Genomic DNA, 15,572 nt, shown 5'->3' with positions numbered 1-15,572 from the left:
GAGCGGCTCCGCGGAGGGGGCTGCGGGGCGGGAGCGCGAATCCAACAGCGCAGGCCCCGGAGCACAGGGCGCGGGACACAGCCCAGGATCCGCCTCCCCCGGGACAGGCAGAGGCCGGGAGGGCCCAGGACAGCGAGGACGCTCCTGCCCCGAGCTGAGCAGAGCAGATCAGCGGCCCCGCCCCGGAGCCTCCAGGCCCTGCAGACAGAGAGCTCTGGAGTTACTGTGGGAGCTGACTCCAGGGCTCCAGAGCTGGCCCCGCCACTGCGGTTGTTCCTCCTGGGGCCTCACGGGGTAAACAACCCCCGCTGAGCCCTGCACCAGGCAGGGGCAGAGCAGCTCCCCCAAGTGCTAACACCTGAAAATCAGCACAGCAGGCCCCTCCCCCAGAAGACGAGCTGGAGGGACAAGTTCCAAGGGAAGTCAAGGGACTTAAAGTATACAGAATCAGAAGATACTCCCCCGTGGTTTTTTTGTGTTGTTGTTGTTTTTTTGTTTTGTTGCTTTTTGATTTGTTTCCTTCCCCCACCCTTTTTTCCTTTCTTTTTCTTTTTCTTTTTTTTTCTTCCTTTTTTCTTTTTCTTTTTTCTTTCCTTCTTTCTCTCCTCTCTTTTTCTCCTTTTCCCAATACAACTTGCTTTTGGCCACTGTGCACTGAGCAAAATGACTAGAAGGAAAACCTCACCTCAAAAGAAAGAATCAGAAATAGTCCTCTCTCCCAGAGTTACAAAATCTGGATTACAATTCAATGTCAGAAAGCCAATTCAGAAGCACTATTATACAGCAACTGGTGGCTCTAGAAAAAAAGCATAAAGGACTCAAGAGACTTCATGACTGCAGAATTTAGATCCAATCAGGCAGAAATTAAAAATCAATTGAATGAGATGCAATCCAAACTAGAAGTCCTAACGAGGGTTAACGAGGTGGAAGAACGAGTGAGTGACATAGAAGACAAGTTGATGGCAAACAGGGAAACTGAGGAAAAAAGAGACAGACAATTAAAAGACCATGAAGACAGATTAAGGGAAATAAACGACAGCCTGAGGAAGAAAAACCTACGTTTAATTGGGGTTCCCGAGGGCGCCGAAAGGGACAGAGGGCCAGAATATGTATTTGAACAAATCATAGCTGAAAACTTTCCTAATCTGGGAAGGGAAACAGGCATTCAGATCCAGGAAATAGAGAATCCCCCCTAAAATCAATAAAAACCGTTCAACACCTCGACATTTAATAGTGAAGCTTGCAAATTCCAAAGATAAAGAGCAGATCCTTAAAGCAGCAAGAGACAAGAAGTCCCTGACTTTCATGGGGAGGAATATTAGGGTAACAGCAGACCTCTCCACAGAGACGTGGCAGGCCAGAAAGGGCTGGCAGGATATATTCAGGGTCCTAAATGAGAAGAACATGCAACCAAGAATACTTTATCCAGCAAGGCTCTCATTCAAAATGGAAGGAGAGATAAAGAGCTTCCAAGACAGGCAGGAACTGAAAGAATATGTGACCTCCAAACCAGCTCTGCAAGAAATTTTAAGGGGGACTCTTAAAATTCCCCTTTAAGAAGAAGTTCAGTGGAACAATCCACAAAAACAAGGACTGAATAGATATCATGATGACACTAAACTCATATCTGTCAATAGTAACTCTGAACGTGAACGGGCTTAATGACCCCATCAAAAGGTGCAGGGTTTCAGACTGGATAAAAAAGCAGGACCCATCTATTTGCTGTCTACAAGAGACTCATTTTAGACAGAAGGACACCTACAGCCTGAAAATAAAAGGTTCGAGAACCATTCACCATTCAAATGGTCCTCAAAAGAAAGCAGGGGTAGCCATCCTTATATCAGATAAACTAAAATTTACCCCAAAGACTGTAGTGAGAGATGAAGAGGGACACGATATCGTACTTAAACTCCAACAAGAAGACTTAACAATCCTCAATATATATGCCCCGAATGTGGGAGCTGCCAAATATATCAATCAATTAATAACCAAAGTGAGGAAATACTTAGATAATAATACACTTATACTTGGTGACTTCAATCTAGCTCTTTCTATACTAGATAGGTCTTCTAAGCACAACATCTCCAAAGAAACGAGAGCTTTAAATGATACACTGGACCAGATAGATTTCACAGATATCTACAGAACTTTACATCCAAACTCAACTGAATACACATTCTTCTCATGTGCACATGGAACTTTCTCCAGAATAGACCACATACTGGGTCACAAATCGGGTCTGAACCGATACCAAAAGATTGGGATCGTCCCCTGCATATTCTCAGACCATAATGCCTTGAAATTAGAACTAAATCACAACAAGAAGTTTGGAAAGACCTCAAACACGTGGAGGTTAAGGACCATCCTGCTAAAAGATAAAAGGGTCAACCGGGAAATTAAGGAAGAATTAAAAAGATTCATGGAAACTAATGAGAATGAAGATACAACCATTCAAAATCTTTGGGATGCAGCAAAAGCAGTCCTGAGGGGGAAATACATCGCAATACAAGCATCCATTCAAAAACTGGAAAGAACTCAAATACAAAAGCTAACCGTACACACAAAGGAGCTAGAGAAAAAAACAGCAAATAGATCCTACACCCAGGAGAAGAAGAGAGTTAATAAAGATTCGAGCAGAACTCAACGAAATCGAGACCAGAAGAACTGTGGAACAGATCAACAGAACCAGGAGTTGGTTCTTTGAAAGAATTAATAAGATAGATAAACCATTAGCCAGCCTTATTAAAAAGAAGAGAGAGAAGACTCAAATTAATAAAATCATGAATGAGAAAGGACAGATCACTACCAACACCAAGGAAATACAAACGATTTTAAAAACATTATGAACAGCTATACGCCAATAAATTAGGCAATCTAGAAGAAATGGACGCATTCCTGGAAAGCCACAAACTACCAAAACTGGAACAAGAAGAAATAGAAATCCTGAACAGGCCAATAACCAGGGAGGAAATTGAAGCAGTCATCAAAAACCTCCCAAGACACAAAAGTCCAGGGCCAGATGCCTTCCCAGGGGAATTCTATCAAACATTTAAAGAAGAAACCATACCTATTCTCCTAAAGCTCTTTGGAAAGATAGAAAGAGATGGAGTACTTCCAAATTCGTTCTATGAGGTCAGCATCACCTTAATTCCAAAACCAGACAAAGACCCCACCAAAAAGGAGAATTACAGACCAATATCCCTGATGAACATGGATGCAAAAATTCTCAACAAGATACTAGCCAATAGGATCCAACAGTACATTAAGAAAATTATTCACCATGGCCAAGTAGGATTTATCCCCGGGACACAAGGCTGGTTCAACACTCGTAAAACAATCAATGTGATTCATCATATCAGCGAGAAAAACCAAGAACCATATGATCCTCTCATTAGACGCAGAGAAAGCATTTGACAAAATACAGCATCCATTCCTGATCAAAACTCTTCAGACTGTAGGGATAGAGGGAACATTCCTCAACATCTTAAAAGCCATCTACGAAAAGCCCACAGCAAATATCATTCTCAATGGGGAAGCACTGGGAGCCTTTCCCCTAAGATCAGGAACAAGACAGGGATGTCCACTCTCACCACTGCTATTCAACATAGTACTGGAAGTCCTAGCCTCAGCAATCAGACAACAAAAAGACATTAAAGGCATTCAAATTGTCTTCACCGATGACATGATACTCTACATAGAAAACCCAAAAGTCTCCACCCCAAGATTGCTAGAACTCACAGCAATTTGGTAGCGTGGCAGGATACAAAATCAATGCCCAGAAATCAGTGGCATTTCTATACACTAACAATGAGACTGAAGAAAGAGAAATTAAGGAGTCAATCCCATTTACAATTGCACCCAAAAGCATAAGATACCTAGGAATAAACCTAACCAAAGAGGTAAAGGATCTATACCCTAAAAACTATAGAACACTTCTAAAAGAAACTGAGGAAGACACAAAGAGATGGAAAAATATTCCATGCTCATGGATTGGAAGAATTAATATTGTAAAAATGTCAATGTTACCCAGGGCAATTTACACATTTAATGCAATCCCTATCAAAATACCATGGACTTTCTTCAGAGAGTTAGAACAAATTATTTTAAGATTTGTGTGGAATCAGAAAAGACCCCGAATAGCCAGGGGAATTTTAAAAAAGAAAACCGTAGCTGGGGGTATCACAATGCCAGATTTCAGGTTGTACTACAAAGCTGTGGTCATCAAGACAGTGTGGTACTGGCACAAAAACAGACACATAGATCAATGGAACAGAAGAGAGAACCCAGAAGTGGACCCTGAACTTTATGGTCAACTAATATTCGATAAAAGAGGAAAGACGATCCATTGGAAGAAAGACAGTCTCTTCAATAAATGGTGCTGGGAAAATTGGATATCCACATGCAGAAGAATGAAACTAGACCACTCTCTTGCACTATACACAAAGATAAACTCAAAATGGATGAAAGATCTAAATGTGAGACAAGAATCCATCAAAATCCTAGAGGAGAACACAGGCAACACCCTTTTTGAACTCGGCCACAGTAACTTCTTGCAAGATACATCCACGAAGGCAAAAGAAACAAAAGCAAAAATGAACTATTGGGACTTCATCAAGATAAGAAGCTTTTGCACAGCAAAGGATACAGTCAACAAAACTAAAAGACAACCTACAGAACGGGAGAAGATATTTGCAAATGACATATCAGATAAAGGGCTAGTTTCCAAGATCTATAAAGAACTTAGTAAACTCAACACCAAAGAAACAAACAACCCAATCATGAAATGGGCAAAAGACATGAACAGAAATCTCACAGAGGAAGACATAGACATGGCCAACATGCACATGAGAAAATGCTCCGCATCACTTGCCATCAGGGAAATACAAATCAAAACCACAATGAGATACCACCTCACACCAGTGAGAATGGGGAAAATTAACAAGGCAGGAAACCACAAATGTTGGAGAGGATGCGGAGAAAAGGGAACCCTCTTACACTGTTGGTGGGAATGTGAACTGGTGCAGCCACTCTGGAAAACTGTGTAGAGGTTCCTCAAAGAGTTAAAAATAGACCTGCCCTACAACCCAGCAATTGCACTGTTGGGGATTTACCTCAATGATACAGATGCAATGAATCGCCGGGACACCTGCACCCCGATGTTTCTAGCAGCAATGTCCACAATAGCTAAACTGTGGAAGGAGCCTCGGTGTCCATTGAAAAATGAATGGATAAAGAAGATGTTTATGTATACAATGGAATATTCCTCAGCCATTAGAAATGACAAATACCCACCATTTGCTTCAACGTGGATGGAACTAGAGGGTATTATGCTGAGTGAAGTAAGTCAATTGGAGAAGGACAAACATTATATGTTCTCATTCATTTGGGGAATATAAATAATAGTGAAAGGGAATAGAAGGGAAGGGAGAAGAAATGTGTGGGAAATATCAGAAAGGGAGACAGAACATAAAGACTCCTAACTCTGGGAAACGAACTAGGGGTGGTGGAAGGGGAGGAGGGCAGGGCGTGGGGGTGAATGGGTGACGGGCACTGGGGGTTATTCTGTATGTTGGTAAATTGAACACCAATAAAAATAAATTTAAAAAAATCCACACACACACACACCCCGCCCAAAACACACACACAAAAACCTGTTAGAACTAATAAATGAATTTAGCAAGCTGCAGGATACAAAATCATCATTCAAAAATCAGGTGTGTTTCTATATACTAAAAATGACAAGTCCAAAAAGGAAGTCACAATCTCATTTAGTAGATTGTCAAAAACAAAAGACTTAAGAAAATGAACGAAGAAGATGAAAGACTTATATGCTGAAAACTACAAAACATTACTAAGAAAAGAAAATATGAATACATGGAAAGATATCTCATGCTGTGGATTAGAAGATTTAATATTGTTAAAATGTCCATACTACCAAAGCAATCAACAGATTCAATATAATTCCTATCAAAATCCCAGGGGCATATTGTGCACAAATTGAAAAAACCATCCTAAAATTCATATGATTACATGGGGGAAAGATTCAGGACACTGCTTTCATCAATGATTTCTTGGATATGACATCAAAAGCACAGACAACAAAATAAAAAATAGATAAATGAATTACATCACACTTAAAAACTTCTGAACATCAAGGAAAACAACCAACAGAGTAAAAGGCAACCTACAGAATGGAGGAAGTAACTGCAAATCATCTATGTGTTAGGTGTTAACATCTGGAATACAGAAGGGACTACTACAATTCAACAACGACAACCACAACAACAACAAAATAGGACCTCAACAGAACATTTCTCCAAAGAAGATATATAAATGGCCAATATGTACATGAAAATGTGCTCAATATCACTAATCACTAGGGAAATACAAATCAAAAGCACCACGAGATATCACCTCATACCCATCAGAAGGGCCTCTATCAAAGAACAGAAAATAAGTGTTAGAGTGGAAACAGAGAAGTTGGATCCTTGTGCCCTGCTGGCAGGAATGTAAAATGGTATTACCATTATGGAAAAACAGTATGGAGATTTGCAAAAATAGTGTGACCATATGATCCAGCAATCTCACTTCTGGGGATACACCCAAAAAAATTAAAAGCAGGACTGAGAAGAGATATCTGCACAACTATGTTCACCACAGCATTATTCACAATAGTCAAAAGATAGAAGCAACCCAAATGCCCACTGACAGGTGAATGGATAAAGAAACTGTGGTATGTGCATACAATGGAATATCTTGCAGCCTTTAAAAAGATCGTGTCACTTGCTACAAGAGAAACTTAAAGGACATTACACCAAGCACCAAAACAATGGTATCTTCAGTATTTTGGATGGAGATTTTTTCTTAAATTTTCATTCACTGCCTTCTGGGTGCCTGGCTAGCCCAGTCAGTGGAGTGTAAGACTCTTGATCTCAGGGTTGTGAGTTTGAGCCCCATACTGGGTGTAAAGATTACTTAAAAATAAAGTCTTTAAATTACTGCCTTCATAAACAGTCTGCTCAACATAAATCCCTGTTTGATGACTCAGAGTCACATCTATGAACATTAACTGTTACTCATGTCTTTAGAGGTCTAAAAGATCTCAAGCATGCCCTTAATAATAAGTACCAAATGTACACTGGTATCTGACAAGGAACATTAGGAATTTCCAAACGTCTGCAAAAGTTATCTAAACTACATTTTGCTACCTAAAACCTCAATCACTTCACACTCAATGTATCTCAAACTTAAGTCATCATCAATACCTTACAAATACCTAACCACTACTAGTGGATCCACTACCAAACTTGAAACCTTAGAATCATTTATTTTAGTATCCATATTCAGCTACTACCAAGCCAAATCTCACTTTAGCTCAGGTTTATTTTACCACATGCTTTGATGACCTCAACAGATTTCCTGCCATCTCCAATGCTTCCAGTGCCTACCAACTACACTCTATCCTATAAACTAACCCCTTTACTTCCCTGTCCAAAGAAGTTTATTGTCCTCTAAATCCATCTCTCACTTCCAGAATAAAATTCAAATCTTTTCAGAAGTTTCTTATAGCAAAAAAAGAAAAGAAAGGAAAAGCTAGCTTCTACCCAGCATCTATGAAAAATCTCCTTTGAGGAAGGACAGCATGTGACAACTTCTTGCCATATTTCAACTCACAATTAGTAGAGGAAGTAACTAGAAGAACTGCAGCTCTGAGTTACAAAAAAAAAAATGAAAAAGATCAGCAGAAATAATGGGAACTTGACAGGATGCAATCATGTTATGTTAAGAGTTTAAGATTAACAGTAAGGGTGAGGCCCTATAGTCTTAACATTTAGAAAGACAAAAATCTCAGAATTCCTTGTAACATATGGCTCTGAAAGTTAAAATGGCTTAAGAGAATCTGGAGGCCAGAGTGACTTGGACATTCCTGACTATGCAACTGCAAACACAACTGATGAGAAAGAAGGCCTGTTAGTGTAACGAGTTGGTCTACCCAGAATGTCAGAATGCCATCTTATTTAGAGGAAGGATGTTTGCAGATCTAATCTGTTTAAGATAAGGTCATACTAGGTTAGGTTGGGTGTCCTTCTAAAAAGGAGAGGACACATAGAGACACTCAGAGAAAAGAAGTCCATGTGAAGACAGAGGCAGAGACCACAGTGTTGCAGCTCCAAGTCTAGGAACACCAATGATTGGTAGAAGGAACCAGAAGTTAGGAAGAGGCAAGAAAGGATCTTCTCTTAGAGCCTTAAGAAAGAGCATGCATGACCCTGCCAACACCTTGATTTCAGACTACATGTGTATGCAAAAAATAGAGCTGGAAAATATGTGAAACACAAAACTTAAAGAACTGAAAGAAGAAACGGATAAATTCGCAATTACAATTGAGAATTTCAACACCCTTCTCACAGGAATTGATAGAACTGACAGAAAATTAGCAAAGATCTAGAGGAACTCAATGCCACCATTTTTATGAAAACAAAATCTAATTGACATTTTTAGAACACTCCATCCAACAACAGCAGAAATATATTCAAGTGCCATGGAATGTATACTAAAATAAAACAATGTTCTGGGTCATAAAACAAACCTCAGTAAATTTGCAAGGATTTAAATCACAGAGTGTGCTCTCCTACCACCATGGAATCAAATTAGAAATCAGTAACAGAATAACAGAAAAATCTCTCCCCAGTATTTACTAGGAAGTTAAACAACACAGTTTAAATAACCAATGGGTCAAATAAGAATTCTCAAGGAAAATTTAAAAATATAGTGAAGTGAATGAAAATTAAAATACTACTTACCAAAATGCCAAAGCAGTGCTGAGAGGGGGAATTTACAGCAGTCAATGCATATGTTAGAAAATAAGAAAAGTTTCTTTTTTTTAAGATTTTTTTATTTCTTTATGATAGTCAGAGAGAGAGAGAGAGAGAGAGAGAGAGAGAGAGGCAGAGACACAGGCAGAGGGAGAAGCAGGCTCCATGCACTGGGAGCCCGACGTGGGATTCGATCCCGGGTCTCCAGGATCACGCCCTGGGCCAAAGGCAGGCGCTAAACCACTGCACCACCCAGGGATCCCGACTTTGGAATATTTAAATAAGAGTCAGCTCAGTATGAATCAATTACATACAAAAAATCTGGCATGACTACCAAAAACACAATAGAATCTAATGAGAGAGGCAATACTGTTGTATTCTAGTGGTCCTACAATGCCCAGAACATAGACAAACTGAAAACTGCTAAAGAGAGTAATCAGGGTCACATATAAAACACAATAAGTTTATTGGTGGAGGGGGCCAGGCTTGGCCTGAGGAAAAATGTTTTATAGGTTTAATAAAGACCATCATCTTTAATTATCTAAGTTATTTCACATACAAGAAATACCAAACTTATTCTAAATGGAACCAAGGCTAACAAGCAGAATCTAAGAAATATAAATTTAAGTTCAGTCTAATAGTGAGGGTAATTCAAAGGCAGCATTTAGGGTCGAAGATCCCCCCTCCAGGGCCAGATGACAAATTGGCAGGAATACGGTAGAGGGGAATAAAGCATCAGATGGCTGATTTAAACTAGGTGACCTATAAAATATCTTCCAATTCTATGATTTTAAGATGCTACTTCCTCTATGCCAAACCTCTGACTCCGGTCCAAGTGGTTTTCCCACCATTCCTGGAACAAGCTTTACTTATAAGCACACTTTCCTGTATCCGCACTTTCAGGTCATTCTCTTATTCAGGCAAAGAGAAAGGATTTGTCTTTCTAAACCTTATCTACCCATCAAAAACAAACCTAAATACTGTACTTAATAAAGACTTCTATGCCTACCCTAATCTGATCTTTTTCTCCTTTGGATTATGGAATACTTCTAGTGCCATCTGCTTGACAATTAATTACATACCACCCTCAGACACTGCTTCTGTCTTAAACTATTATTTAACCTTTTATTAATAACTTCTCTCCTCAGCTAAATTAAAAGATCCTTAAAGCCACACACTGAGACTTATACTCTGTATTCCCTACACTTTGAAGGACACATAGTAGATACTCAAAAATGTCTTTTGTTTTCAATATTGGAAACTTTTGTTAGAACAAGTGTTTTATAAAAAGGCACGTTTTCATAGGTAAATGTAAAATTCAGCATTCAAATCTGAATGGTAACTAATATACACGACTTCCACTTCAGATACAGAACTGCCAACCACTGATAACATATTCTAGCCATAGAATGGTCAATGAAGCTCAGAAAAGCTCAATTTTTCCAACTTAAACAAAGAGCTTGGTAAAACTGTCTTAAAGCAAAGAAAGATTAACAGAACCAGAGAGCAAAAAATGTCAAGCAGAAATCATGATATTTTAGGGGAAAAGTCAGGTTTATTTATTTAAATGTAAAATGTACTGATGTGTGATACTGATTCATGTACCTTGAAACAGAAATTAAGAAAAATAGTAAATTTTTCATACAGACGCTAGAACATGTGATCACTCCCTAAATACCAGCTAAAAGTCCCAAAGTAAAAAAGAGAACTCTTTATCAGGCCAGATATTTTAATATAGATTAGGAAATTCTCACCGAAGATTCAGGATCTGATAATTCATCCAATAATTTCCTTGCATCCACCACAGCTTGATAGAGTCTCAAATTTTTGCCATCGGAAGCAACAAAACAAGCACTTGCAGAATTGCAGTATGTGCCTGAAAGAGTAAAAGCTTTGCATTATAATACGTAGTTTATTTTTATTTTGGGCTGAGGTTTTCTTTTTAGGTACAACCATGGTCCAGAATCATAATTAAATAGATAAAATTAATGGATATGGAATTATTAACAGAAAAATTCAATAGAAATATGTTACGAAGGGGAAAAAATTAAAAACAAACTTCTGGAAATTCTAAACATAAGTCTGATGCCTACATTCTCAATACTTATTAAAAATCCTAATAATGACAAATATAAACCATGTGTGTATGAAAAAAGTTTAAAAGCTTTTATTAATTTCAGAATTAAAATGAACACTTACCAAGACAATAGCTGGGAATAAGAGTTGGAAGCCAAGCAACATTAGAGAAGGCTGATGTATGTAAAGAGTTAATTCGAGCCAATTCTGATACTCCTCCGGTATAGGACAAAGGTCCTATTGGATCTACACGCCACAGAATTAGTTCACTATAAATTGCATTCGGGTCATGAAACGTACGTGTCGCTGCATTTCTAAGAGGCTGTTTCGAGGAACCTTTTATAGGTCTTACAGGATCCATCAATCTACTTAGTTTGTTGTCTGAGTCCCACTGACAATCTAATTCAGGAGTCAACAGAGCATTATGATGAGAGGATGTCAGTAACAATGGTAAAACTGAATGACATGCCAGGTCATTGAGGTGAAATCGATGACCACAGTATCTAAATTTGTGAGATACGGTCAGAACAGTGGTAAAGGCAGACTTATCTGCAAAAGTGACTGCCCACTGATTTAAAGAACCATCTATGTGTTTGGAGACCATCATTACTGTAGGAGTTAAAATATTCATATTTGTAGTGTGTGATCTGGAGTACAGCTGTGATCCATGAGGACTGCCTATTGCCATCATCTCCTGGTGTAACGGGGTGTGGGGAGCATCTTTTGTAGCATTTATGCAGGCATACATCATGATATTTTTGCTAAGAGAGCTCGCATCACCAGATGGAAATGCAACAGGAATCCGAGAAGAAAAAGAAACCTGGAAAACACAGTATGAATTCAATATAAGTAGTTTTCCTCCTCTCAAAAAAAAGTCTTCCAAAAACACTTCCATTTTCAAAATGTCAAATCTTAGTTTCCTAGAAAAACTATCATTTTCAACCCCTTTAAGGTCTAATTCCTTCCTCTATTTATGTAATACCATATCTCTATTTGTGGCCCAAAAGAATCCTGAAAAAAAAAACAAGTTTCAAATGTCTTACTTATACAGCTAAATGACCCCAACCACAAATCTAAATAGAAATGAAGTTCAGAAAGATAACAGATAAAGGTAGCTGGATTTAGTTGATAAAAAACGGGGGGGGGGGCATGGATCCTGAGTCACATTTTTAGGATGATTTCTTAAGTTTATTCAAAATATTGTGAATTCCCAGGGAAAAAGCCAACGCACATATATTCAAATAGTACCACATTTAAAAGCCAAATTCATTTTACTTTCAATTAACCAGGTTTATAAAATCTGTGGTCGTTGATCCCTGTGCTCTGGTAACAAGAATAAGTATTTTCTTCTCAGTTGCTTCTCAAAAACAAAATCTTTCAAGTATTTCTGAAAATATGGTAAATCTGAATAGCATCTTTTTTTAAAAGAAATGTAATAATATCTTCATCAGCAAAATATACCTGGACTTGTCTAAATATTCCAGGATTATATTCATCCAAATACTTCACGTGCCACACTAGAAAGGTACCATCTACAGGGTGTATAGTAAAAAGCATGTCAGGATTCTTATTCCATTCAGTTAGCAGCATTTCAATCTTCCGATCAAGCAGGACGGTGGGCAGTGGCATTGGTACACTAGGTCGTGAAAAAGTTCTGGGACTTCCCTCTCTTTCTCCATCTTCATGTTCTGATGATCCTGTACCTGCCTCAGATTCTCTATCCAAGGATAATTCTGAATCAGAAAATACATTTATCAGTACACACCAATAATACTACAAAAATTCATTTACATATTGGATTACCAATAGCATACTATCTTAAGAAACTATAAATTCCTTTTCCAATTTATGGCCAGGGGGAGGGGAGGAAGGAAAAAAAAAGAAGAAAACCATTTTCTGGTATAAACTGAAAATTACTATTTATTTTTAAAGAAATCAAAATTTCATTCATATTATCATTAGCAAAACTTATCCTCCCAAAAAGGACATGGCTTCCAAAGTTATATATTACTCAAAGCAAAATGTGTAACAAAGCATATAGAGCTATATGGCAGATGGTCCATAGTAGATGGTCAGTAAATGATTGGAAAAGTGAAAAAGAAGAGCAGGAAGGAAGGATTTTTAAGATTTTATTTATTTATTCATGGGAGACCAAGGTTGGGGGGTAGGCAGAGGCAGAGGGAGAAGAAGGCTCCCTGCTCTGGGACTCCCTGCAATGGGGAACTCAATCCCAGGACCCCGGGATCATGACCCAAGCCAAAAACAGACGCTTAACTGACTGAGCCACCCAGGCACCCCAGGAAGGATGGATTACAAACTAACAATGGTATCACAATAAAGCTGCTGATTCATCAAAAAAAAAAAAATCTGAACATGGAATACTAACCATGGTCTAGTTTCATATGCAAACCCCTCTCTTTTTCCTCCTGTGAACGTTCCTCATCTTCTCGATCACCTTCATCACTTTCATGATCTATCTGCTTCTCAGAAAGTTTTCGTAATTGCTGCATAAATATTTCAGTAGATGATGTAAAATGAAACTCCTTGTTGTTCAACCAATGAACCACAAAGCCCCCATTTCCATCATCAATGTTAAATACAGTGCCAACCAAGACATTTGGAATATCTGTGGGAAAAAAGATAGTATTTCAGTATGAATTTTTCATGTCTTTAAAAGGATTACCAAGTGCTTACAAAAACTATATACTTACACATAAGAGGTCAACATAACTCTAGCAGAATTTATAAAAACTTTAATTGAATTTAATGGTAAAAGTAAATTATTAGGAATTAATGACACAAACTTAAATTAATAAATGGAATTAAATTACTCATTTAAAAACCAAATACATCAAATGCATGAACCTTTACTAAATCCCAATTTGGGTATGGAGGAACAGAAAAATAAAATATAAAAGCAGCTATAAAAGCAGCTACATCTGAGATAACTGGAGAAATTTAAGTTAAAATATGAACCGGATATTAGAGATTATGGAATTACCTATAATTTTCTTAGGTATAATAGTGATATTATGATCATGTGAAAGAATTTCCTTATTCTAGGAGTTAGTTTCTGAAGTATATAAGCATGATGTGCCATGACATATGTAACTTACTCCAAAAAGATGAAGAAAGAATTTCACTCACACATGTCCGCACCCCTCCCACCCAACACACACAAGTATATACCGAGAATAAAGCAACTGTGGCAAAATGTTAGCAGTTGTTGTTCAAAGCAGAAGACAGGAGTGTTCACTTTACTATTGTTCCAAATTTTCTAAATGTTTGAAACTAAAAAGCTGGGAGAAAATAATGCCAAAGAAGAACAAAGGAAGACAAACAGGGTTCCTCCATTTGGGGTATCTGAAATTCACAATATAGATTAGTTCAGGTAAAATAGTAAAACTAAAAAAATTAATCTCCTTAATCCCAATTCATATTATCAATAATGCATTCAACAGAAAGCAAAAATGAAAACAAAACAAAAAACCACTGTCCTCTACAAAAAGACATGCCAAGTCTAAAGATAAAATACACAGGATATTCTAATAGTGTTTTGTTAGTAAATATCAGTGTTAAATAAAGTTCCAAGTTGTTCTTTTTTTCTAATTCCTGTGTGACAGTCATTTTTTTCTAATAAAAATGAAACAAATCACATAAAATAGGATTTTTAGATTAAGAATACTATAAAACAATATGCCCCCTATCCTTGCTAACAAGGTTTCACCCAAACCTTATCATGAACAAATATTCAGACCACAGGATGCTTTAAAAGATAAACTAAGAGAGAAGTTGAGAGTGAGAGACTTTTTTTGACAACCGAGAAGAACTACTGTAGATTAGGAGTTTCAAAAAAATGACAAATGCATAGAAGAATCTATATTTTAATATGAACTGTATAATAAATATAATCTTATCCATGTTCCTTACATGCAATAACAATAATGTGATAATGGAGGAAAACTCTCTTATTAGAAAGCACACTTGAAATACTTAGGTAACATCATAAAATATTTAGGAGATAAAGGATCACTTTGGTGACAATTTTACTTTCAAATGGCTCAGCCAAATATAGGGGGAGAGGAAGCAACAACATACATACATGAGCAGAAGCGGAGAAAAAAAGCTTGCAGGAAAAGATATTAACCACAGGTGAATTTAGGTAAAGGTTATATGGGTAGTCACTGAACTATGCTCTCAGCTTTAATGTAGATTCAAAAAAGTTTCCCAAAAAAAGTTAGAGGAAGAGTCCTACAGTACAAAATTATTTGTATTTAGCAATCATTTGGTCAAACTATATGCTATATTTACATACAACACCTATAAATACATGATGTTAAATATTTTTACAAAATGATTTTTAAAATAGTATGTAGTAAGTTAAAGTAAAAATGGATTAAACTAGTTAAAAGGTGAAGGTTATTTAATAAAGATGCTGCAGGGATCCCTGGGTGGCGCAGCGGTTTGGCGCCTGCCTTTGGCCCAGGGCGCGATCCTGGAATCCCACATCGATGCTCCCGGTGCATGGAGCCTGCTTCTCCCTCTACCTATGTCTCTGCGCCTCTCTCTCTCTCTCTCTCTCTCTCTCTCTCTCTCTCTCTCTCTCATAAATAAAATAAAAATTAAAAAAAATAAAGATGCTGCAAGACAAGGCTGAATGGCTAAAAGAACATATCCAGT

At 37.7% G+C, this 15,572-nt stretch overlaps 1 protein-coding gene across 4 annotated transcripts in view; it reads right to left on the bottom strand.

Annotated features, from left to right (window-relative positions):
• The window catches only part of DMXL2 (Dmx like 2), a 156,873-nt gene that overhangs the window by 69,169 nt on the left and 72,132 nt on the right, over positions 1-15,572 (bottom strand). For all 4 annotated transcript variants that reach the window (XM_055319683.1, XM_055319685.1, XM_055319684.1 and 1 more), the window contains exons 10-13: positions 13,279-13,518; positions 12,354-12,625; positions 11,016-11,712; positions 10,571-10,692 (exon numbers count right to left, since the gene is read on the bottom strand). In XM_055319683.1, coding sequence (XP_055175658.1) covers positions 10,571-10,692; positions 11,016-11,712; positions 12,354-12,625; positions 13,279-13,518 — 1,331 coding nt within the window. The remainder of the gene's footprint in view (positions 1-10,570; positions 10,693-11,015; positions 11,713-12,353; positions 12,626-13,278; positions 13,519-15,572) is intronic.

The sequence above is a fragment of the Nyctereutes procyonoides genome, unplaced genomic scaffold (genome assembly GCF_905146905.1).
Source record: "Nyctereutes procyonoides isolate TBG_1078 unplaced genomic scaffold, NYPRO_anot_genome, whole genome shotgun sequence".
NCBI lineage: Eukaryota > Metazoa > Chordata > Mammalia > Carnivora > Canidae > Nyctereutes > Nyctereutes procyonoides.
Note: the sequence above shows the minus strand (reverse complement) of the source record. Positions and strands in the feature narration are given on the sequence as shown.